Source organism: Triturus cristatus, chromosome 5_1 (genome assembly GCF_964204655.1).
Source record: "Triturus cristatus chromosome 5_1, aTriCri1.1, whole genome shotgun sequence".
Taxonomy (NCBI): domain Eukaryota; kingdom Metazoa; phylum Chordata; class Amphibia; order Caudata; family Salamandridae; genus Triturus; species Triturus cristatus.
In genome coordinates this window covers 594,092,419-594,118,575 of record NC_140587.1, presented here as the reverse complement: position 1 = coordinate 594,118,575, position 26,157 = coordinate 594,092,419, and the positions used below count along the sequence as shown (strand labels likewise).

The 26,157-nt window shown below is 42.5% G+C and overlaps 1 protein-coding gene across 1 annotated transcript in view; it reads right to left on the bottom strand.

Moving 5' to 3' along the window:
* CYP7B1 (cytochrome P450 family 7 subfamily B member 1) overlaps nt 1-24,419 on the bottom strand; it is a 666,301-nt gene extending 641,882 nt beyond the window's left edge. The window contains exon 1 of the mRNA XM_085605530.1: nt 24,150-24,419. Within this exon, the coding sequence (XP_085461656.1) occupies nt 24,150-24,262 (113 nt within the window). The 5' untranslated portion in view covers nt 24,263-24,419. The remainder of the gene's footprint in view (nt 1-24,149) is intronic.
* Between the last annotated feature and the right edge of the window lie 1,738 nt (nt 24,420-26,157).

Here is a 26,157-nt window from a genome sequence, read left to right as displayed (position 1 = left end):
GTTTCCAGTCCAGGGAGGACCTGGCTTGGCAGTTCGGGCTGGACTGTACCCATGAGGCACAGGGTCAAGGCTAATTTGCATATGGCTGGGTTCAAACTGGAACGGCATGGTGAGCAAAAAAACGATGGATTTAGGCCCAGATATCTGTACTGGGGTGAATGTATAACATTGTTCTGCATTCTGTCCATCAATTGTTGTTTTTGCAATTGTCACCCCGAGTGGGAAGGGTATGCCCAGACGTGAGTCCCGTGCTCTCCATGCCACTGGAATCAAGCTATCCTGGCTGAAGAGGCTTGAAACCCCGAAACCGGTCCTAGGATGCTTGTTTCCAGTCCAGGGAGGACCTGGCTTGGCAGTTCGGGCTGGACTGTACCCATGAGGCACAGGGTCAAGACTGATTTGCATATGGCTGGGTTCAAACTGGAACGGCATGGTGAGCAAAAAAACGATGGATTTAGGCCCAGATCTCTGTACTGGGGTGAATGTATGACGTTGTTCTGCATTCTGTCCATCAATTGTTGTTTTTGCGACTTTATGAATAAACCATCTTCACCTAGATTGTGTTTATTTTAGAAACAACAATGGATTTATGTAATGCATGCACTAATATTTTGTCTGTTTCATTTAAAATTCCTAGCCGTACTTACACCTGTATTAAGGATTTTACTGTTTGCGACCTGCAATATGAATCTAATGTACTGACAAGTTATATTCATTTGTGTTTGAAAGTGTACATGCATATTAAATGTGCACCATTGATTTCATACTTTAAAGATTACCCTAACTAGGCCTGTTTTCCATTCTGCATAAATTACTGTTTTCTATTTCTGCTTGCATGACTTTTCCCTTGCAGGTGTGTTCATATACATTGTTAGTTTGAGAATAGATATCAATCAATCAAGTTGTATTTGTAGAGTGTGGCTTCTCACCCGAGAGGGTATCCAGGTGCTTGTTACTAGTTTCAGAGCCAGGCCTTGTGTTACTTTTTGAAGTTGGTCAGGCTTTGGTGGCAATATGGGTGAACAAGTGTCCTCTGTTGCGGCATCGATGTTTGCAGAGGATCTGTGTGAGAGCGAGGTGTGCGGAGCGTGGGTTCCTGGGGGTCAGTGAAAGTGAAGGTGGTGGCTCATGTGGAAGGGTCCTTGGTCATGGAGGGCTTTGTAGGTGTGGGTCAGGATCTTGAAATGGCTTCTCTTCTGGACAGGGAGCCAGTGGAGGTCTTTCAGGTGCTGGGTAATGTGGATGCTCTTGGGCAGGTTAAAGATCAGTCTGGCGGCTGTGTTCTGTATCATCTTGAGTTCGGTGGTGGTGCCAACATAGAGTCCTGTTGCAGTAGTTCAGTCGGCTGGTGATGAGGGTCTGAGTTACTGTCTTCCTGGTGCTGATGGGAATCCACTTGAAGATTTTGCAGAGCATGTGGAAGCAGGCTGAGGAGGTGGTATAGACCTGCTGTTTCATTCAGAGTTCGCTGTCGATGGAGAATGCTGAGGTTGGGGTGTGATTTTTGGTGTGGGGGTAGGTCTGAGTTCGGACGGCCTCCAGGAGTGGTTCCAGAGGGTGATGTGTTTGCAGAAGATCAGGACTTTAGTCTTGTCAGTGTGAGCTTCAGGTAGTTGTCCTTCATCCAGGCTGAGATGTTCTTTATGTGGTTGTGGAAGTTGGTCTTCGTTGAGGTGGGGTCGGCTGAGAGTGAGAGGACGAGCTGGGTCTCATACGCATAGGAGATGATGTTGAAGTTGTGCAATATGACGATGTCCTTGAGTGGTGTCAGGTAACATTGAAGAGGGATGCCATCCATCTGAATGTGCTGTCTATGATACCAATAGGATGAAGGCTATCAATGAGTTTGGTGGGAAACAGTGTTGAAGGCTGCGGAGAGGTCAAGCAGGATCAGGGCAGCCAATTCTTCTCTGTCGAGTAGGTTGCGAATGTCACCTGTTGCAGAGATCAGAGAAGTTTCAGTGCTGTGGTTGGCTCTCAAGTCTGATTGGGACTGGTCCAGTAGGTTGTTTCTCTCCAGGTGTTTGGTGAGTTGGAGGTTGATGGCCTTCTCCAGGACTTTAGCAGGAAACGGAAGCAGTGAGATGGGATGGTAATTGTGGAGCTCGCTGGGGTCTGCCAAGGATTTCTTGAGTAGGGGTCTGACCTCAGCGTGTTTCCAGGCAACAGGAAAGGTGGCTGGGCTTATCGAGGAGTTGAATATGGTGGTGAGTTGGTTGCTGATCTTGTCACTTTCCAGATTGAAAAGTCAGTAGGGTCAGGGGTTGGTGGGTGCTCCCGAGTGGACGGAGTGGTTGTGTTTGGTATGCTGAGTTGTGCCCATATGGTGAGTAGGTGGCGGTGGTCAATCGGAAGCTGAGGAGGTTGGAGGCTTGGGGATCGAAGATTTTATAGGTGGTTGCTATCTTGTTGTGAAAGTGATCGGCTAAGGCATTGCAAATTTCCTGTGAGGAGAGGATAGAGTTTTCCATGAATGATGGGCAAGTGAACTCTCTGACGATGGTGAAGAGTTCCTTGGCTTGTTTGGCGCTAGTCTTGATTCGGTGGGTCAGGGCCTCCTTTTTTTTCAGCTTTGATCTTAAAAGTGGCTCGGTCAATGTGGTTCCTGCTAGTTTTCTTTTCATTTGTTTGCACCTGCGTTTTGACATGCTGAGTTCCGGGGTGTACCAGCTGGTTTGTTTGGAGGGTCTGTGAATTTTAGGTGGTTTAGTAGGAGGGACTCTTTCAGCGGCTCTGGTGATCCAGTCATTGAAGTTCTGTATTGCATGGTCCAAGTTGGTGGTATCCTTGGGCTGTGTGGTACTGAAGGTGTTGGTCCATCGCTCATGAGTGATCTTGGACCAGCTGCAGGAGGAGACACTGTGTCGCTTGGGGGCAGTGCGAGCAAGTCCGGAAATGGTGAAGTGTACAATGGAGAGGTCCGAACAGGTGAGTTCTGAGGTATGCCTTCTATAGGGAAACAACCAAAGAACTATACAGATTAGAGGATGAATACACTGCGGGCAACAAACATGCTAAACACATTATGAACAAGGAAAAGAGACAAGCACTTCTCACACTATCACAGACATTGGACATTACAATCAAGGAGGTTGACAAACGAGGGAACATTGCGGTCATGAACACGCAACTATAGCCCAGAAATTGACCAACAGTTAGCAGAAGAAACGGCGTATCAAAAAACCTCACTTGCATGTTTTAATGCTACCAACCTACTTATAGAACAAAGGTTAAAAAATTAGAGGGAGCGATGTCTCCTATATATGGAATTTAAATATCTATTGAACACTGCACCTAGAACACCCAGCATTTACATTCTCTGTCAAATACACCAACAGGACAGTTTTTTACCGGAAGACTGATAATATCAGTTATAGGCTCACCAACAGAGAAACTGTCGGAATTCATTGACCTATATTTACAACCCTTTGTATACAATTTGCCATCTTACATAAGAGACACGAAGGACCTTTTTAGTAAACGGTCAGACTTTGAGTGGGCTGAAGGGAACATTTTGGTGACTTTAGATGTGTGTTCATTGTAAACCAGCATCCCAAAGAAAGAGGGGAATACAATGATTCAACATTTTATTTACACAAGTGATGCCACCGTAGCTGAACACTCAGAGATGATCTTTGAGTTGATTTTGACTGTTCTAGAAAGAATATCTTCACCCACAATGGTGAATAGTTTCGACAAACTCAAGGGGTTGCTCTGGGGGCCAAATTTTACCCATCTTTTGCTAATCTGTACTTGGGAATTTTTGAGCAGAAACGCATATAGAACCATTTCCCACCGAATCTGATAGAACACATAGTCTATTGGGGTCGATATATAGAGGATGTCCTCATGTTTTGGCCAGGGGACACACATTCACTGACAAGCTTCACACAACATGTCAACGACTACAACATCAGGTTCACACATCAACTGAGTAACACCAACATGGACTATCTTCATTTTTCTTTGTACATTGAGGGTAACAGGATTATCTCCAAACTCTTTAGAAAACTTACTGCCTGTAATGCTATATTGCATGCCAGCAGTTCACATCCTTCATCACAGGTCAAGACAATTCCATATGGTGAAATGATGAGGGCCAGGTTTAACTGTTGCTCTGACTCCATGTTCATAGCTGAATTACAGACTATGGAAGGCAGGTTTTAGACTCGAAGATACCCTGCAAACATACTCCAGATAGCTAAGGACAAAATTAACAGAGTGAAAAGAGATACTCTCCTCCTCAGCACTGAACCCCGCAGGGCATGGAAACGTAAGAAACTAGCACTTATCACCCCTACAGCATACTTGCAACCCCAATACACAGAGTCATGAGCAAACATTGGCACTTTTTACAAGCTGACAATACCCTTAAGGATGCCAACTTAACAGACCTGCCATAACCTACAGTTTGAGGGACACCTTATGCCAGAAATATACCAGCAAGCCTGACAAACCATGTACTTGACTACCTGAACCAATCAAGGGTTTATACAAGTGCGGACATTGCAACATCTGTATATATGCTCTAAACAAGACAACTACCTTCCAATCCATTACCAAAAGGACATAACAGGTCACCAACCTCATCAATTGTAACACAAGATAACATGTGGTATACTGTATTGTCTGTGAGTGCGGCCTTATATATATTTGCAGCATCAGGCCTCTTAGAGAATGCATCCAAGAACACATTCGGGCAATAAGAAACCATAACAAAGTGCACTACAATACTACACATGGTCTCAAAGAAACACTTTAGATAAGGTTCCACAGAATTGATGTTGCGGGCACATGTCCCAGAGGAAGGGACAGGATCCAAGCTCGAAGATTTCTTTAAAGTAGGTGGATTAACAAACTTCAAGCAGTGGAGGGGGGTCTCAATATAGACAGGGACCTCCATGTATTCGTAAAATAGCACCATACCTGCAACACAACACCCCAATCCCGCAGAGCACAGTAGATTGTGACATGGTATTTCATGAGGGTAATGTACCAAATGACACGCGCTAGTGCTTCAACTGGTAATATATCTAACCAACTTTCTGTTCATATATAGGGCATTTTTACGCTAGACCCAAATATCTATGAAGATCTAGTAAGATTAGACATGACTTTTTCCACAATGAAAACTCGACATAAAAAGTTTGTTTTCTACAGGTTGCAGCCAACAACCTTTTCATGTATGTGTCACATTGAGATTTAGATTGTACTGTGTTTGTTATTATCAACATCTATTTATTTTTTCAATTGCCCGCAAACTCTATTCCTCTATCCATTTATATGTCTTTTTTCATAATTTAAATATGGGTGCGTGTTTCATCGTCTTACAGACACACCGACCCCTCACTACAAAATGGCTTTGGTTTTTAACTTTCTTTCCTTCACATTTCCCTCATTAGTCTTACATTAGCTTCAGTGTCCTCTCACAATCATTTTAATAGTGAATGTAGCACTCACCGGCATTCTCCCCGCGCTTCACAAATTTCGGGAGGCCGTGTTCTAACTACCAGGTAAGCCAATGAGCATACTATCCTATAGAGACTGCTATCGGCACTCCTTGCATGTACTTTATGTATATAGAGGCCACAGTGCCGTTCAAGTTTTTGATTGCTTAATTCCCCCTTGTTTTTAGACTTATCAAGGTCTCGCGCTGCACACATATTTCCTGCATGATGCTGATTTGGATCTTACTATTTAACTCAACAACTGAGGTCATTCTATTTTCAATTTACTGGTGCTTTTACTTACACCTTGGGCACCTGCCCTTCCCAACATAGAGCATAGATCCCAAACAATTTAACTTTTACATTTATGCCACTTTAACTGACCCTGACACAATTATGGACACATTTTAGTAAGCTACCAGAGGGTGAGCACAGGTTTTCTTTTAGTGTGTATCTAGCTTACACTGACTAGAGTTGTGGTTCCTGCTTAGACAGGGTGCATGCCTCTGCCAACCAAAAACCCAATTTCTAACATTCTTCATATTAGAATTATTCTTTAGAGGATTCCTGGATCTTAAAACCACCTAGTTCTTGGGTTTCATCAACAGTTGCCCAATTGTTTACTGTTATTTCATTCGCTGCACAACTTTTACTTGATAGAACAAATGCAGCAAACTTGTACATTAAAAATCTGACCTTTTCTTATAGTGGAACTAAATAGTTAATGTGTATGGTGTGCAGGAAATGACTGGGATAGAATGCACTGTTGAATAATATTTCATATGGTTTAATATACTGTAAAAAAGTTCTGCTTTCTTGCTGTTCAATTGTTACTATCTGAAACTACAGACATATGCATCATACTTGTCATCTCAGGAATATGACCAACCTTCTCAACGTAATAAGCAGCCTTAGATTTTAGGGTGATGATGGCCCTAAGCCAATTAGCTAGCTCAGTCGGTTAATGTGCCTATTAAGTATATCTATGTGCATGTTGATAAAATGGTTTGGATACTAGCAGAACTGAACTGTAATTTCACACTTCCCCTATCACTATGGGCCTGATTTTAGGGCTTCATGGGTGGCCTGCAGTCCACCAGGGTGGCGGAGCGCATTATTCGCACCATCCTGACTACCACCCGCCAAATTTAGAGCTCATCAATGACCCAGCAGTGACGTCTCTCCCTTCAGAGGAGCCACCGTCATGGTGGTTTTTCGGAAGATACTAAAAGTATCGGAGATGGAGTTTGTCTTTGAAAAACAAATAACTAACAACCCCCACACCTAGGGAGTTTTTTTCCCTGAATGTAGACATTATTATTTTAATGTTTCTGTCTCCACTTCTTGAGGTTTTTCTGAAAAGTTGTACTGTGTCAGACCTAAAATCCCATTCATTGAAATCAAAAGTCGTAATAACTAGATGCCTCTACTGGTTAAGGGCAACTTTTTCTGCCAAACTGAGAAGAATTCGATTTTTTTATTAAGGTTATTTGGCCCTGTGCAACATTGGTTCAGTAGAATAAGCAGGCTAAGTTATCAAGGCCACTAAAGCTTTAGACCATAGTGCAGGTGGATACTACACTTCAACCGGCATTATAGTGGAAGCATTATTAGAACAGCACAACAAGACAAAATCAAGTCTGTTGACAAAATTTGAAGCTGAACCTCGAGTATGAGAATTATTGAGCTCAGTCTAGAGCACAAACAATAAAGGTCAAATAAACAAAAGCATTTTGAGGCACAGAAGGTAGTAATCCTGCAGTACTTTATTAAGATGTCTTACATGCCTTTGTGGATCGGAACCATAACAAAAAATAGGAATATTCAGGGACTATTCACAGTTGTGGCTCCTCCGCAATGGGAAAGGAGCGTCGCCCGACTGGTTCAGAGCCAGCAGCTGAAAAATAAAATTTGATATTATTATCCTTTTGGTTTTCAGGCGCTGGTTCAGCCATGAAGGGAGGGGTGGGGCCGGGCCATGGGAGGGAGGAGGAATGAAGTGCTATGTGCACTTCTAAATGCGCATATCTGTTTGACTGGCCTAAGACGGCTGGCCAAACAGACATGCACATTAAGGTTTCTCCGCCCAGCTGTATTATACAGCTGGGTGGAGAGCGTCAAACCAGCCCACTGTGGCAAATGTCGGCACTGCTCTCATAGTACAAGAGCAGCGTCTGGATTTGTCTCAGAGACTGCCGGGAGCAGCATGAGAACTGAGGAACACCAAAGCACAAGGCGGCCAGCAGGCTCAGGTACGTTTTTTTAAATTTTATTTTTATCAGTTCAACACTTCCCCTCACCCCCCCACCCCCCCCATCCGATGCCACCGCCACCTCTGCTGCTGCTGTCCTGCTGCCTCAACTGCATATTGACAAAAGCTGTGACTGGCTATTCATATACAATTAGTGCAAATACATAGGATGGTGCCCAGCTTTGACGTTTTAATAAGAAGGAGTTGGACGTTTCTAGGCCAGTTCACAGACAGTTAAGAGTACTCTTTCTATTTCTCGTGCAGATACATGCTTTTGTGAATCGGTTACTAAACTTTCATAGCAGCTGCTATACATACATACATCCATTTAAAATGAAATATGTATTTCGATTTGCAATGAGTTTGAGTTGGACAAAGGAGTAGATGTACGTACCATTGGTTGCAAAATACCGGTCGCAGTGTGCTGCCAGTATTTTTGTGATCAGTGTGGTAATTTGTGAAGCGGCCTATGTACCAATAGGTCGTTTTGCAAATTACAGAGTCATACTTGGTTGCAATTAGACCTATCTCATGAATATTAATGAGGTAGTTCACAATTTGTGACCCACTAGGATTTGCTGCCATCTCAGGGATGGTGGCTGGCTGGGGTCAGCCGAACATGCCGGGGATTCCTTTTAAATAAAGCACTCAGTTTTTTAAAATGCAGTTTGTTTTCCTTAAATGGGATGTGTTATAAGGAAAACAGGATGTGTTTTTAAATAAAAAATTAATTGTTTTCTTTTTTTCTTTTAAGAGTTTGCAGTAATCTGTGAGACCATTGTCTGCTCTTAAAAATATTTTTTGAACATTTTCAAAGGGTAAGAGGGCCCAAGGAGACCCCTTCCCATTTGCGAATGCGTTTCCACTAACTTTGAGTCAGTGATAAACTGCAAATGTTTTGTGACCACATATTGGTTGCAAAACATTAGTACATACCACCACAACTTGGTATTTGAAAGGGACGTCCTAAACACTCCCCTTCCAAATACTAAATCTTTTTTAGGTCAATACCCAAATTGCCATTTGTTAATGTGCTACAGAATCTCAAGTTGGGTTTGAAACATTAGAAAAAGCCTTTTGCGCTTGCAAATGCCCTGATTCTGAAAATTGGTCCATGTGCGAATGCAAAAAGGCTTCGTACATCTAGCCCTTAATTCCCTGTTACTAAATAATACCAGGGTTGCTACGGTTGAAAGTTCCTTTCCACAGAGTATGCATGGTTTTTCTTAAGTAGGTCAGCAATTGTCAGGCACTGGCCTTACCTCATAAGTCTTGAATGGTGTGGTGTGAAACGTTTTCCTACTGCAAAGCAAAGGCATTTTCCTAATAGCTTTTAAGTTTTTACTTCAACTTTGCTTTACATCTCAATTTGTACTTCCATTGTTAGCTTACATTTCCTTATTACTTTAAATGACTAATATGATGTTTTCCTTTAGCCCACATCTCCTGATCTCCTTTCCTTTTTTGTCTCTTTTTTTCTATCTACTTTCTTGCAGGGTAACCCCTTCACCACTTTTTCCCTATTTCTTTAATCTCTTCCTGTTTTTTAATACCTTTTTTCCTGTCTTCTTTGTTTTACTATATTTTTCTACTTTTCGCTTTTTTTTGGGTCCCTGGGGACAGGTTTAGCTGTGTGTCAGACCTTACAAATTAGCAAATAAACATTAGCAAAGCCAATACAACTTGCTGTGAAAATGATTGGCTTTTGTCACTCATTCACTGTGGCCATGTTTTAACAGGATTTCTTAAAATAAAATGCATTTAAAGATGGCCTCAGTGGGTACTGCATGACCATTCATGGCAGCTACTTTTGAAACCACTTTACCTTATTTTCCAAATCCAGTTCAAAATTGCCCCCGTGGTTGTAGGCACATTCGCGGCAAACAACTCTGAATAGTATTGTTACAATTTTTTTAAGTAATTGAAAGTTGCCTGCCACACATTTGTACAGACACACATGTTGGTAGCCATTCTGAAAAGTCAAAAATAATTTTAAGATAGCTGCCTGTAGATTGTGCGTAGCCAAAAAGTTGATGCTGGTTTGTGGAGTGTGGAAGAGTAGAGAAGGTTAAAAAGAGAGGAACATGGCGAGAAGCGAGGGAGTAGACGGACATGGGAGAGAGAATGGGAGATAAAATAGTCCATCAGAGGCACTCTAATGCAAGGTCTGACATTTTTTTTTTTTTTTTACAGAATTTTATGTGGCACGAACTTGACCCGAATCGTGTATCAGAGCGTTTTACATAGCACCAGTTGCATTACATGAGGACTCATTCATTTTTAGGTCTCGCCTGAGACAGCGCATGCTGTCTCTTCGGGACATTTAGTAAATGGCTTTTAAAAGTGCCACCAGAGGCTTTTGGTGGCCTAAAGCTTGCGTGCATGTGTGCAGCTGCCATCTGCCTTTCTGTCATGGCTCATTAAGCCTCCTCCACCCCCTTGCTGTCTGCTCTCACTACCCCCTCCCTTCTCCCCCCTCCCTTCTCCCCCTCCCTCCTCGTTAGCTTGTCTCACTACTCCCCTGTTCGTTACCTACACCTGCCAAGGCTTCTTTATCAAAACATGCATCTGTGCATCCAAGAGAATTCAATATCCTTTCCATTTCTAGAATGCCTCCTCCAGTGTCCTCAGATCATGTGGTCATGACACCCTGACATATGATCGGCCGTCGCCTGCAAGTGTTTACCGGGACTGAAGCCATCTGTCCCCACCCCCTTCCCTCCTCTTCTCCTCCCAATCACAAGCTGATCCAGTCAGTCCTCCCTAGTATCTGTGCCGTCATTTTACAGCATTCAGCACCCCACGCCCCCTCCTCCTCTCCAGGGATAGGATGTGTGCAAAGCACTAATGTAATTACAAGCGTAAAATGTAAACACCATTGGAGCCCACAGTCATATTTACCACTCCAGGCAATTGTTAAAGGCACATCTTGTTAACTTTGAGCGCGAGGCTCGCGCACGGCCAATGCTTGTTTTAGAATATATTGCGACCATGTATCCACTTAACAGCCACGAGTATGTGTCCTGATCACAATTTTGAAAACTCCGGAACTTAATGAGAATTTGTCCCAGTTCACAGACGGCTTGTAAGTCTTGAGATGCGGTCGCAGTGTGCTGCCAGTATTTTTGTGATCAGTGTGGTAATTTGTGAAGCGGCCTATGTACCAATAGGTCGTTTTGCAAATTACAGAATCATAGTTGGTTGCAATTAGACCTATCTCATGAATATTAATGAGGTAGGTCACAATTTGTGACCCACTAGGATTTGCTGCCATCTCAGGGATGGTGGCTGGCTGGGGTCAGCCGAACATGCCAGTGATAACTTTTAAATAAAGCACTCAGTTTTTTAAAATGCAGTTTGTTTTCCTTAAATGGGATGTGTTATAAAGAAAACATATGTGTTTATAAATAAAAAATTAATTGTTTTATTTTTATCTTTTAAAACTTTGCAGTAATCTGTGAGACCATTGTCTGCTCTTAAAATATTTTTTGAACATTCTCAAAGGGGAAGAGGGCCCAAGGAGACCCCTTTCCATTTGCGAATGCGTTTCCACTAACTTTGAGTCAGTGATAAACTGCAAATGTTTTGTGACCACATATCGGTTGCAAAACATTAGTACATACCACCACAACTTGGTATTTGAAAGGGACGTCCTAAACACTCCCCTTCCAAATACTGAATCTTTTTTAGGTCAATACCCAAATTGCCATTTGTTAATGTGCTACAGAATCTCAAGTTGGGTTTGATACATTAGAAAAAGCCTTTTGTGCTTGCAAATGCCCAGATTCTGAAAATCGGTCCATGTGCGACTGCAAAAAGGCTTCGTACATCTAGCCCTTAATTCCCTGTTACTAAATAATACCAGTGTTGCTACGGTTGAAAGTTCCTTTCCACAGAGTATGCATGGGTTTTCTTAAGTAGGACAGCAATTGTCAGGCACTGGCCTTACCTCATAAGTCTTGAGTGGTGTGGTGTGAAACGTTTTCCTACAGCAAATCAAAGGCAATTTCCTAGTAGCTTTTAAGTTTTTACTTCAACTTTGCTTTACATCTCAATTTGTACTTCCATTTTTAGCTTACATTTCCTCATTACTTTAAATGACTAATATGATGTTTTCCTTTAGCCCACATCCCCTGCTCTCCTTTCCTTTTTTGTCTCTTTTTTTCTATCTACTTTCTTGCAGGGTAACTCCTTCACCACTTTTTCCCTATTTCTTTAATCTCTTCCTGTTTTTTAATACCTTTTTTCTTGTCTTCTTTGTTTTACTATATTTTTCTACTTTTCACTTTTTTTGGGTCCCTGGGAACAGGTTTAGCTGTGTGTCAGACCTTACACATTAGCAAATAAACATTAGCAAAGCCAATGGAACTTGCTGTGAAAATGATTGGCTTTTCTCACTCATTCACTGTGGCCATGTTTTAACAGGATTTCTTAAAATAAAATGCATTTAAAGATGGCCTCAGTGGGTACTGCATGACCATTCATGGCAGCTACTTTTGAAACCACTTTACCTTATTTTCCAAATCCAGTTCAAAATTGCCCCCATGGTTGTAGGCACATCCGCGGCAAACAATTCTGAATAGTATTGTTACAATTTTTGTAAGTAATTGAAAGTTGCCTGCCACACATTTGTACAGACACACATGTTGGTAGCCATTCTGACAAGTCAAAAATAATTTTAAGATAGTTGCCAGTAGATTGTGCATAGCCAAAAAGTTGATGCTGGTTTGTGGAGTGTGGAAGAGTAGAGAAGGTTAAAAAGAGAGGAACATGGTGAGAAGCGAGGGAGTAGACGGACACGGGAGAGAGAATGGGAGATAAAATAGTCCATCAGAGGCACTCTAATGCAAGGTCTGACAATTTTTTTTTATTTTTACAGAGTTTTATGTAGCACGAACTTGACCCAAATCGGGTATCAGAGCGTTTTACATAGCACCAGTTGCATTACATGAGGACACATTCATTTTTAGGTCTCGCCTGAGACAGCGCATGCTGTCTCTTCGAGACATTTAGTAAATGGCTTTTAAAAGTGCCACCAGAGGCTTTTGGTGGCCTAAAGCTTGCGTGCATGTGCGCAGCCGCCATCTGCCTTTCTGTCACGGCTCATTAAGCCTCCTCCACCCCCTTGCAGTCTGCTCTCACTACCCCCTCCCTTCTCCCCCCTCCCTTCTCCCCCTCCCTCCTCGTTAGCTTGTCTCACTACTCCCCTGTTCGTTACCTACACCTGCCAATGCTTCTTTATAAAAACATGCATGTGTGCATCCAAAGAATTCAATATCCTTTCCATTTCTAGAATGCCTCCTCCAGTGTCCTCAGATCATGTGGTCAGGACACCCTGACATATGATCGGCCGTCGCCTGCAGGTGTTTACCGGGACTGAACCCATCTGTCCCCACCCCCTTCCCTCCTCTTCCCCTCCCAATCACAAGCTTGATCCAGTCAGTCCTCCCTAGTATCTGTGCCGTCATCTTGCAGCTTTCAGCACCCCACGCCCCCTCCTCCTCTCCAGGGATGGGATGTGTGCAAAGCACTAATGTAATTACAAGCGTAAAATGTTAACACCATTGGAGCCCACAGTCATATTTACCACTCCAGGCAATTGTTAAAGGCACAACTGGTTAACTTTGAGCGCGAGGCGCGTGCGCGGCCAATGCTTGTTTTAGAATATATTGCGACCATGTATCCACTTAACAGCCACGAGTATGTGTCCTAATCACAATTTTGAAAACTCCGGAACTTAATGAGAATTTGTCCCAGTTCACAGACGGCTTGTAAATCTCGAGATGCGTAGTGATAAGCATGTGCCTTGCGGAGGTTTAAAGTTATGCGCTCCATTCACAGATATGGTAGGTGTACGCCAGGGAGGGTCACAATTTTATTACTTCTCCAACATATACCTATTGTCACTGACACTGCAAGTGCAGATTCTCCGCATTGACAAAACTTCTTACTTGTGGTTAGGATATCAGTGAAACACCACAAATATTTTCGGTAATTTTCTTCACATCTAAGGTTTTCCCTTCCCTCACACTCCCATGAAAAGTCGAGTCCTATATGCACTTTACCTTGCATTCTGCCTCACATATGCCTTTAGTCATGGACCTGTATGTAAATTCTACTAAAAGTTCTGTACAAATGTTTCTAAACGTCCATTTAGTTACGACTAACCACGTTTCTTCTGCTTTGCATTGCTTTAAAAAATGCCTAATCCTTTTAAAGACAACAGTGTGTACCTTAACTCCATTATATGGGAATGATGGGCTGTTGATGAATCCCCCCCTCCTCACAGAGTGTTCAACTGCCAGATAACTAGAGGAATACAAACTCCAGTGGTAATGGGGAATGGGAAGAAAAACAACTCAATTATAGCAGAACAGTTCTCGCAGGAAAGAGGAGTGTATTAATGGAGAACAGTATAAAAGCTACCAATTATTCTTGGTTAATGATTTTTAATATAGTAGTTTACATAAACCTATAAAACAAGCTGCATTTCGTGTGTGTGTTTATGTGGTGGGAGAACAGACATATACTTACTAGTTGGAACAAAAAGTTGTACATGTTTGTTTCAAAGCTATAGTGGGCAATGCCCCTGAACGAAAAACTGTTCTCTTCTCTAGATGAAGTTACTATATCACAAGTCTTTAGATCCAATGTTAGTAGTTTGATGCAAGCAAGTTTAGCTCAGAAATATACCAAATACCTCGAAACTGCTACTATCTTCAGCCAATAGTCTTTGAAGTGAGAGGCAGGAGCTGTGTAATTCACAAATGAGAGCAAACCCTCCATGGGAATAGCTACAAACTCAGGTGATTAGGAAGTGAAGAGCCACTGATGCTGCTTTCCAGAAATATGTTGGGGCGTGGCCATGTGGAGTGCACCAACCAAAAACTTCTAGATCACGTCTGACCTCTCACAAGAATCAGAATGCCCTTAGTATCCCTCACTACCTTTGCTGACTCCTTCTGGGCCATTGTTCACAATTACTAGTTTCTCTCACTGACTGAGAGTGTTCTCACATGCCGCTAGAGCACAACCTGGAAAAGGTAGCATGTGTTTTAGATTTTCACTGCATCAGCAGATCAATTGGTCATAAACCGCATAATGCCACTCTTCTCTGACGTACACCTCGAGTCCTGACTATTGCACTTCTCTGACTCCCACTCTATTCTGCTTTATTAGCACCCACACCTCCCTCTCCAGAGTCCCTTACAATTGCAGCTAGAAATATCTAGATATTATTTGAAAACACTGCACATGCAATAATGACAAGCCTATCCATCCTTTGCAAATCATGCTCTCGTGTATTCGATTGGTCACCCTATTTCTTCAGTCCACTAATTTGTTTTTCAAACGTATTCAAATAGGGGACATTCCTTCGAAATAATTCATATAGAAAAAAAGAAGAAAGCGAATTTGAATATATAGCTGGTGGCAAAGTTTCAACAATTCTAAGAGTACATTATATCCGTGCTGCTGATTCTTTTGTGGCTTGTATTTAACTGTTAAGGATCCACAATCTAACAAAGTATCATTCCACAGATGTCCTATCCTAAAGATTCCTGCTGTGAGCCTTATTGTCCACCATAACATTTTATTATCTAGTTTATTTATATCATTCTTTCAAATAGCTGCATCCTGTGACAAGTTTTGGCAAAGGCAATAAGTGGGTATTAAATATGCTAATGCATGCAGTATTAGCACATTAGAGTGAGACAAAAAGGAGGGAGCCGGCAGGAGTGGATGGTGGGCTTTAGCTGTAAAGTAGTCCCTCACACACTTTCGTGTAAGAACTTGTGTGGAGGTGGAAGGATACACCCAGACAGTGAGTAGGCTGAGCCTAGAGGTAATTGGCAAAGCAAACATGTCTAGGTTTAAAGTGCTAATGGTTGCAGTACTAACACATTAGAGCATGACTCTTTGGAGGGAGCAAGTAGAAGCAGCTATAGTTGTTAGTAGTCCCTCGTGAAGCTTAGTGAAGGCACTCCGGTGGAGGCAGGCGGCACCAAAACAGCCAAATGCATTAGGTGATACTCCATTGGGCTAAGCGAGGAGACAATTGACAAAGTCTAGCTCATGGCTGAAAGAGACTGCTCGAAGAAAGCCCATGGCGGAAAGGTGCAGATCCCAACCTCACTCTATTGAGATTGTTAGCAATTGATTTGTTGGACAGCTGTGCAATATAGTGCAGTGGGTCTTTAGGTTTATTTATATTAGCTTTATTCTTCTAAAAATATGTTGGTGTCGGAGTTTGTTCGGCAATCAATCTTCTAATGTTTAGAAATCCAAAGCTCCCTTTACATACATTAGTGAAAACAAGATATTTTGCCACATATAAGATCTTTTTATTTCTATTTTAGAATTTCTAGACTGCTTTATAAATGTGATTAATCTATTTCATCTAATTTGGGAAAAGGCATATCATTAAATGACTATAAAACCTCAATAAAACATTCAGTAGCATGTATTATGGTCCATAAATTTAATTTAAAGGATTCTCATCAACCATACTTTTCAAGTTAGCTTCCATTTTATGAGAGACTTTTGTTTGTATTTGCTTCCCTAAATATTTAAACCCATTTTAATCCCCATATCTGTGTTCTTGAAAAGTCACTTTCATGTCAAGTTAAGTTAATTGGTTTAAATCTGAGTCTTGTCACAATTGACTTCATGACATGGCAGAATCCATATTCTTGTAGCGATTCAACACTCAAAGGCCAGGGTTGCTCTGTATTACGTAAAGACAAAAAAACATAATTCGCATATAACCATAGCTTAACCTTCATCCCATATTTTAGCCCAGAGCGTCTTTATGTTGAATGGACAAAGCCATGGGTTGAATAACAGTATTTACTAATAAAAGCGCAACGAAGGCATCCCTACCTTGTTTCCCAGCCATTCTGAAAAATGTATTTAACCACATTTTCTATCTTTGCTGCTGAAGCTTCAATATACAAAGCCCCGATTGTATCCCTGAAGCCTTCTCCACATCCAAACTTAAACAGCACCAGACACACAAGACCGGCTAACTTTAACAAATACATTCTTGGCATCAATAATTTTTTCAACGAAAGGCTGAACACTTCTTTATTTTAGTCCACTTTGTCTCTAAGTTTCCTAATATGATTACTGCCAAATATACTTTTAATAAATACAGATAGAGAGGTTCCTAGCATTTCCGTCGTAAAAAAAGGTTCAATGCAAATTGCTTATGATTTTGTTAATCTGTTTTAAATCCACATTTAACAGACTAACTGGTCTATAATCCATACATTTACAAACATCCCCTTGTGGTTTAGGTAACAGAGAGGTTTATCCAGTGCAAATACTAGAGAACATGATTTGATTTTTCAATATGTAGTTAAATAGTAATAGTAACTGCCTGAAAACTCTTTTTTACAGAAGTGAAGTGATTATCACTATGTGATTTATCCATTCTTTAGAAGCTAAATTGCAGTTTTGATCTCAGCTATGAACATAAACCTATATGGATTGCTTTAGAGAAATTGACAAACAATAGCATTAATTTCCTCAAATTTACGTCACCATTTCATTATAATATAGCTTGCAAACTATATCCTTAATCATTTATTGTATCCTTCAATAGTAGTATCTCACCAGAATCCTCAAAAGTAAAGCATACCCTCCTGGAACTTTCAATCTTTTTAACCCTAGGTTCTCATAATTTGTCATTCTTATTTTATGTTTTCAGAAAGCATGTTGGGTAACAAAAATGTATTCTATTTCACCTTTATGTCCAACAATTGATTCAGTTCTGTCCAGTTTTAGGCTAAGTCTCCTAGAGAGCACATGCACTGTTTATTGCAAGCCATAGTGTGGTTTACCAAGAACATAGAGGGGCTTGCCATGCAACAGTTGATGTTATTGCACCAAGAATATTGTGCTGCATAACTAAATACTTATAAGGTCCCAAAAGCGAGACCTATTGGCTATGCCAATGCTTGTTTTGTTAGGCACGGGGAGATTAAGTGATTTGCCCAGAATCACAGGATGTTCAGCTGTGTTTGCCGAGACTCGAACCCAGTTCCCCAGATTCGAAGTCAACCGCCCTAGCCGTTAAATATTAGCAGTGGAAGGATAGTTCATCCAAATAAAATACTGTGGACATAAATGCTCCTATGTGGGACGAACACAAGAGTAGGGAGGAAAGCTATTAAATCAGGTGCAGGGAAATAAGAAAGATAGCAAAGCCACACAGTCATGAGCGATAGGCTGAGCTAAAGCTCACTCTGGAAACTATGGGCAGCTTGGAATGCATAGCTAATGCAGATAATACAGTGAAGGGCTTTCACTGTTGATTTGTAAAGTTATATATTAGGCTAAAAAAGTAATTTATGTCTACCATTTCTCCAGCCAGTGATGTCAGCGTCAATGACAGCCCCTTCATCCTATCCATGCATCAGGAGGCTGCCAGTGATGACGGTGTTGGTAAGAGCCCTGTCTCCGCTCCATAGTATGATACAAGTTGCTCCATTCTTAGAAAAGGGCCAGTGTGGAGGCACCCCTGGGCGGTGATGTACCCTTCAGCTTCCATGCACAGCTGGAGGAGCCATGCAGTCCCAGCCACTCTATGCTATGCTGAAAGCTCTTTCCAGAAACACCCATTTTCTGAAGTGAACATACGGGTAGACACCACCAATTGTAGAGGCTGGATGCCTTTGTGTGCCACTGCTGATCACTTTCTCCCAACCTCCCTCCAATGTTCGCAGGCAGAGGAATGCTCCTCTCTAGATTTCCGTTACTCACTTTGCAATGTAAGGGTGAGTGCTTGTGTTAGTGGCCGCTCCTATCCATTTACTCCTGTCCTATCCCTTTTGTAATGAAGCTGTTACAACACCATTCATCCTCAGGCTAGCCGCTACCCAGGAATAGTCCATCTTGTTTCCTTTTTGCTTGCTGCGGATGTCCAAATGTTTCACAATGAAATCAGGCTGGATGTGGGTCAATGCCCTTCTCCTCTGTACCACTGAAAAAAACCTGAGCAAACTCATTAAAACTAGAGGGTGTCTCTCGTCTTCCAGGTCTCATCCTTCACCAGGACTAGTGGCTACCACCTTACAGTTTAGTTTAATAGTCACCTACAATGCATATCCCTAAAGGGTCACAGCAACATTTGATGCAATTCTGTCCAGCTTTAACTTTGCAAACTGGGGTTATATAAGCCTATCACACTATTTTCAGATGTTTTCAGCACATACAGAATGTAGATACTGGAGATGCTTCACTGATGACAAAATAACACAGCTTTTTTGCAACTGCATGGCTTCCCTGTGGACAAAAGCACAGACTTGAAAATCCATTGCATTGCGCAACTGGCATGATATTAACAAACATTGGCAAAGCCAATCGGTCTGCCTTTTTAATAAGAGTACACATGCAAACAGCATTTGTCCTGCCTCTCTTTTGAAATTGTTAGAACTGACATGACATAGTTATTGGCTTTTCAAATGCTTGTTTCCTTTCAGGGTACATATCCACGGACCGGTCTTTTTTTATTCACTCCGTCCTCTATTTTTCCTGTTTTCCTTTTCCTCTACCACTCTACGTATGTTTTTATTTTAGTTCTTGGTGAGTGTTTCTAGCAATGATCACTTTCAAAGTTTTGACTTTTGATGTGACAGTGTCTCATTGCTGAGGTAGCATAAACTGCAGACCTCTATATATTTTTCACTGGCAGAATAAATATGTGCTTACAGCAACAACTACTAGGAGCTGTTGGTGACGTAAGACTGGACTTTCAGTTCTAACATCCACGAGAACATGCTTGAGGCCTCGAGGACTCTTCCATGGAAAAGCATATGACCAATCAGGGATAGCGCCAGGCACCGCGCCAGGCACCGCGCCACACCGCAGATACAACACTTGCCCTCTTTCATCTGTTATGAATGTGGTTCATTAGTGTCTTCATTCCAAAATGACTCACTACCCAAACTTTAACAAGTTGTACAGTGTCCTACTCCTGCAGGAACGTACACATTTCCTGTTACTGCGGTTTGAGCCCACGGAAATAAACAATGCGCTCAGCCGTCTGTGGAATGCGGCGCATTCTCTCTACTCAAGGATGGGAACAGTGCACAATTCCTGTGGGGGCCAAACCACATTATTCTGTATCATTTACACACAAGACTGGAGTTTGGCGCTTCGTGTATTCATCTGACAAGAACTGCTATTGATTGCTCCTCTAACCACCTGGAACTGTGAAACGCAGGGTTGCATCATTGGATTTGGCGATCATTTTCTGTCGAGTTAAAAATAAACAATGCACTTTCGTTAACATTGGAACTATCACTGGGGGATAAACAGGTGAGTTAGCACTTTCTTTGCCTAAGGGGTTTTACACTTTCGTTGCTGCTTACTCCAATATCGGACATTAATTTCACAAAGTGTATTGAGTGTGTGAGTTATTTTAATCACACTTGGTTGGAGTAATGTATTCACTTGTGCCCCAAACCAATCCATTTCTTACTCTGTCTGTAACCTCGTGAAATACCTGTAATGTTGTGGTTGGCATGCGGCTTGGCATTCCTCCAAGGGTATTTCCAATATTTCTCAGTGCTGTCAGTGGGTTCACTTTTTACAGCAACTGAGAACGTAATCTAGGCATTGAACATGACTGGAAGTTTTTAGAGGCAAAGTAAATATCATTTGACTAATGCTTAATTTTGCTCAGAAGCCCGGGCCGGCGCCACTGAATGTCAGCGTGCCAAACTCCGAGTCGGAGTAGTTTTGATTCCTGCCCACCCTTCTTCCATCCACCTCCCGACACTCCCTGTCACATCACCTCATTCTTGCAGGTTCCTTTTCATCCTTGCTTTCTTCCTTGGTCACTCTTGTTACGTTTTTCTCTTTCTACTTTTTTTCCTCTATTGTGCTTTTCTCTCTGGGTCAAGGTGAGACATGGAAACATAATGCTGGTGAGCCCCACCTGCAACTACCAGCTCCAATTAAGCACCACAGCTGAAACAGTACAAGTCATTATGGGCGCGGTAAATTAGAGAACAAAGTGTCAACTTTGACCCCATTTGAGCATCATGAGATTTTTGTGATCTTCACTTTCTTTGGTAACAACAAGTAACCCTTCACGTCATTCCAGTGTCTCCCAACCCTGAGCTCGTAGAGCAATTGACCAACCCTCTCACCACAGAGCAGTGTTTGCACATCATGTTCTGTCCGACGCTGAACACAGCATAACATAACTCATTTCATTTCCATTGCCAGATCACCCAGAGCTTCCCCTTACCCTATCTCTACCTGTGCTAAGATCAGCACCCCCGCAAGTCTCTCACTTTAGATTCCACTTCAACAGTTGTGGTCCAATTATCAGAGTCATCTCCTCACTGACACCTATGCCCTGTACAACAAACTCAGGGACGAGTTCAAAGCAGTGGCGGCTGGCATGTACTGAGGGTGGTGTGGTGGGGGCACCAAAAAAAAAATAGACTTGCCTCCCTAACTTGCAGCGTGACGTCCTACTCTCTCTGGTGTATTCTGGAAGCTCCGGGTGAAGGTAACGGCTCTACCCAATCCTGTCGCTATACTCACAGCATGAGAGCAGCACCACGATTGGTTAGAGCAGGCTTTCTAAGCGTTCCTAAGAGCACTAGAGACCTGTGCTTTCTCTAACCCAGCTGTCTAAGACAGCTAGGCTAAAAAAGTTGAAAATGCGCATGTCTGGCTGGCCATTCCAAGATGGCCGGCCAAAAAGACATGTTCATTTTAAATCGCACAGCTCCCTGCTGCTGACACTCACAACACTGGCCCTGCCCCGTCCTGACACTTAGTTCGGGATGGATTGCTGAGAAATAAAATAACAATAAATAAACTTTATTACTATGTTATTTTTTAGCTCTGGGTATTGTGGGACGATGCTTCTCTGCTCAAATGGATAAGCCACACCTGGACTTCACAGGGAACTTGTTCTAGCCACTGCTGTAGTAGACTCAGAGTTCGGGAGAAAGACAGGTATAATACTAGAATACTCACAGCAAACTCTTTGGGAATCAGGTACACAGAACCCACGAGACCCATCCCCACCTATCCACAATCCTTTTCAATAAGTTCCAGAGCAAATAAAACCACTGAGTTCCTCGTTGGTCTCCTATAACACTTCTTCCTATCCCTAGGGCAGGTGCCCATTTTAGCCCCCTGTACTCTTTTCTGTGGCTGTAGATCCCCACCCGGAAAACCCAAACACATTAAAAACGTTCTCAACTTACTACATCACCTCCAAAACCAAGCCATTCTTCATTGCATGTGCCACATACTTGACCTCTGACCTTTCAGGAATTTACCTCCACTACTGTAAGGCTTCCCTTTAAAACAGTAGTGTCAGTTTCTTTACTGGAACATCCATAAATACATCACAGACCATCATATGCATGACCTCTCAGGCGATAACAAATATATAGAGCTCTGAAATATCATCAATCACTCACCATAACTCACTCCCCACTGTCTAGAATTGCTGTTTGTGTTATCTTGGGAAGATTCTGTGAAGCCTTCGGTAGGACCCATATACGCAAATTTGGACTGAAACCCTTACATGCAATACACTCCCACTGTATGTGACACATATGTCAATATCAATGAAAGTTAATTCCATGAAAAGTAATCAGTGACAGAGAAATGCTAAAAAATGAGTGCTATGCAACATAGTGAGCACTGGATGCATTAGTGAGGGTCCTGACCTGAAGCATGTACTTGTTGCTCTGCAGTTATCAGACCACAATTTTCAATTAAATTCAGAAGGTGTATTTGTTCTGTTTCGAAATGGAGTCTGCCTGCTGGACAGGTAAGGTACCATTAATATGTGGACTCATGAAATGCTATTAGAAATTAACATATTGTATTTTGAGAAAATAGCCAATGCACTTGAATCTAAAAATATGTATAAATTACAGGAGTGACGAATCTCCTCTATTTTAGTCTTTGAAGACATATCGTAAGTGTGGACCCGTACGGAGGTGCTACCTAAAGACATGCACACTCTTTTTCAGTAACAGGATGGAAAGACACATATGAATCTGAAATACATACTTTTCCATCAGAGCTCTGGGAAATCTCAGCAAGCCAGAGACACCGCAGGACCACATCCAGTGTAAGATGCTCAACATGAACATTTGCCCTGGCAAAGACATTGATAACTGGTGGATGCAAGAGGGTTAAGCCTTCAGACATTGTTTACATCCCTGCAGTGGCGTTGCTCCATGGTAAATAAACCCAGTAACTGAAATCAAAACAGTAGCTACAGGGGGTAAAAGGGAGAAAACAGTGTTGCACCTGGACACTGTGCACTGGCCATAGCTTGGAAGCATTAAAGGAACTGATGGCTTGCTACTGACAGACCAGAAGACTGTCTGTGTCATCAAAGCACGCCTTGCCTTGGAATGAGATCCAGTCCCTTACTGCATGACTACGGATATACACTCAGTCTAGGTGCGTAAGGATCGTAAGTGCAGCCGGTGCAGTGTCACCGGGCCCAGCTGGATAACGGGCCTCCTGCATCCCAACTACTGGTTGTTTTTTTACTATCAAACATGGGGCCCAATGTGTTTGCTTGCGTTAGGGCCCGCGCAGCTCTTGCTCTGCCGTAGACCCAATCTGAAACATATATCTTCAAATAAATAAAATCAGAGCAGATTGACAAAGAAAATCAGAAATGTGGACCTGTTGGGTTATTCCATTGTTTGCAACACTTTCCTTTCTTTTTCTTTTAATTCATCATGAAGTTCTGGAACACTCCGGAGAAGCTGGGACTGTTGCTGCTTCTCGGGAGTATTCCCATGCCTAAACTCTAGCATATTTGGAAACATAGAAAGTTGGGCAGATTTGCAAAATCATTCGTGACAAGGGGAAGTTGTACTGGAGGAGTATATTTGAGGTATTCTTAAACGTCCAATCTAGCGCTAGTAAAAGTGCAAAGAGGGCATAGTTCTTTCAATTTGCATTAATGTTATATTTCACAGCTCAAACATCTACGGGGGGGCGGGGGAGGTGGGGCGCATGTTCTTCTCCTTACACTAGGTCCCATGACACACCATTCACGCCATTGCCTGGCAACACACCCAGACCTTAACAGCAGAGAATAATTATTATTCAGTGTGACGTCATGTATTCCAGCACACAGTAGTTCCCGTCAGTGTTCAACGATGCACGGATATTGTGCAAACCAGCGCAGGCTTAGACACGTGAACATTATTTACAGCAAACACGTGCATTAAACGTTGTCGCTCGAGCCCATCATCTTCCTTAGTAAGATGCTTACACAGTGATTAGTGTGGTAATGTGATGTGAAATGCGGTGGCTGGGAGGCAGCTGAACTTGACCCGATACCTCCACGGCAACTTTCAGAAGTGCCCGCGGTTCTCCTCGCTTCAGCTACGGCTGTAAAGAGGGTCTGGCCGTTCTGGGATCAAAGACATACTTTCACGTACCTGCGCCTGCTGCCGCTGAAGCACAAACACGCCAGCAGCACCGCGATCCCGAGGGTCAGGGTGGGCACACTGAAAAGCCACTGAAGAGCTTTTTCTTCCCCACTGAAGAACATTGTTTCTTGGCGGGCGGCCCCGTCGCACCTCTTCAAATCGGAATGCAGGAGCTCCGTGGATGTACGCGGCCAGCTCCCAGCTCCTCTGCTTCCTGTGAGAACGAGGGACTGGATTTTACAACTTCTGTGGCTCTAGAAATGAACTTTTTTACTGCCCGCGGGTTGTGTGGGAGGCTTTAGCTCAGATTGGCTGCGAGAGAGCCGGGCCGGCCCGGCTCCTCCCAGCTGTGCACACTGCCAAAGGTCGGTAACCAAAGCGCTCTCTTTTCACTGTAATGAACAAGATTTCCTATTTTATAGCTACACTTACACAGCGATGCAAACCGGTTTGGCCGGAATTTTACAGACCATTAAGATCTTTCCACTTCAGTTACAAGCAACATCTCACATAAACGTGTTCATTTTGATTCTAATCAAGCATTTTAACACATACAGTCGAGACAATCCAACAGCTAAAACTAAGTGCAACCGTGAGTATATTAGCATACCTGCCAACACTATGACCAAAAGGAGGAAAGATTTTTCAGGTTCAAAATTACCATAATGATGACTTCAGCAAAAATGACACAATATGATCAGCACTTGTAATGCCACCATAGGACATGAAATCACATGTCTCTTAAGAGAGAGCTAGCTACACTGTCTGAACTCCAAGTACATGCTGGCAGCACCTCACCAACTCCTCACCCCACTCTTGCCCGTCACTGTCATTACATGTGAGGTTTATCATTTCACCCGAAGGTGCAGCAAGCTTACATTTTAAAAAGATCATCTTAAACAGGCTCCGTCTTCAGCTATCACTCTTTGACCCTTCTTTGACTGCATTATTTCCTGACAGCACCAAGCAGAAGGAAGGGACCGGCTACCCCAGGAGGGCAGGGTTCTGGACTGTGACTGGGAAAAGTAGTATGTAGTGAAGATTACGAACAAGTAATCCAGCCAATAACCCCTCGTCCACTCATCCTCATCACAGTCATAAAATATGAGGATGTAGCCAGTACCCAGCGGGTGCCAGATGAAGCACACAACATAACCACAAGACACAAATTACACAACAGTCTTAATGGTGATATCAGGTTTCAGAGCTCTAACACATTTCCAAAAAGAAAATATCCATCAGATCAAAGAAAAAGTAGGATAAGATGCTGCAACCAGGTGATACCCGACCTAATCTGGTCACCGTAGAAACCGGAAGTTTTTCACTCATGGGTCCTAATCCAAAAGAAACAAACAAGACATCTGTTTTCCTGAAGGGATCTGGGTGAGACAGACATACTATCACTAACCCTACCAATGGAAGGAGTATGTTGATGTAGTCCAGCCGAACAGGAATCATCAGGGGAAAATAAGAACAGTTTCAGAAAAGAAGGGAATGTTGTCATAATCTTGTTTTTTCAAAGATGAAGGCCTCAACGTGAGACATTCTGGTACGAACTGCAAATATAGCTCTCTTCAAAGAAGAGCTCCAACCTACCTCGAATGTCATGCCAAAGTAATTGCCACCAAAACCCAACATTAAGTGTCAAAAAACTTTATAGAAACCACTGTAAGGGTTCAAAATGTTAATTCACGAAAGCTGGCAAAACTAAAGGAAGATCCCAAGAAGAAACCATTAGTCCAACTCCAGTCTTGCCATCTCAAGCCCTTTAAGAAGTCGAGAGTCATACTCCTCTACAGAAAAAACCCCATCCAAGGCCATCTGAAAACTACAATCACAAGCAAGTAAACTCGCAACAAGGATGGGGCCATCATAATCCATCACTAAATCATAGGAAGCCTAAAATATGCGCACACATATTCAAGGCACTACACAACTTAGGCCTCCTACCTGAAGAGTCACATCTCCTTCCATCAACCACCCAAACACTTCCATTCTGCAAGACTCCCACCCACAC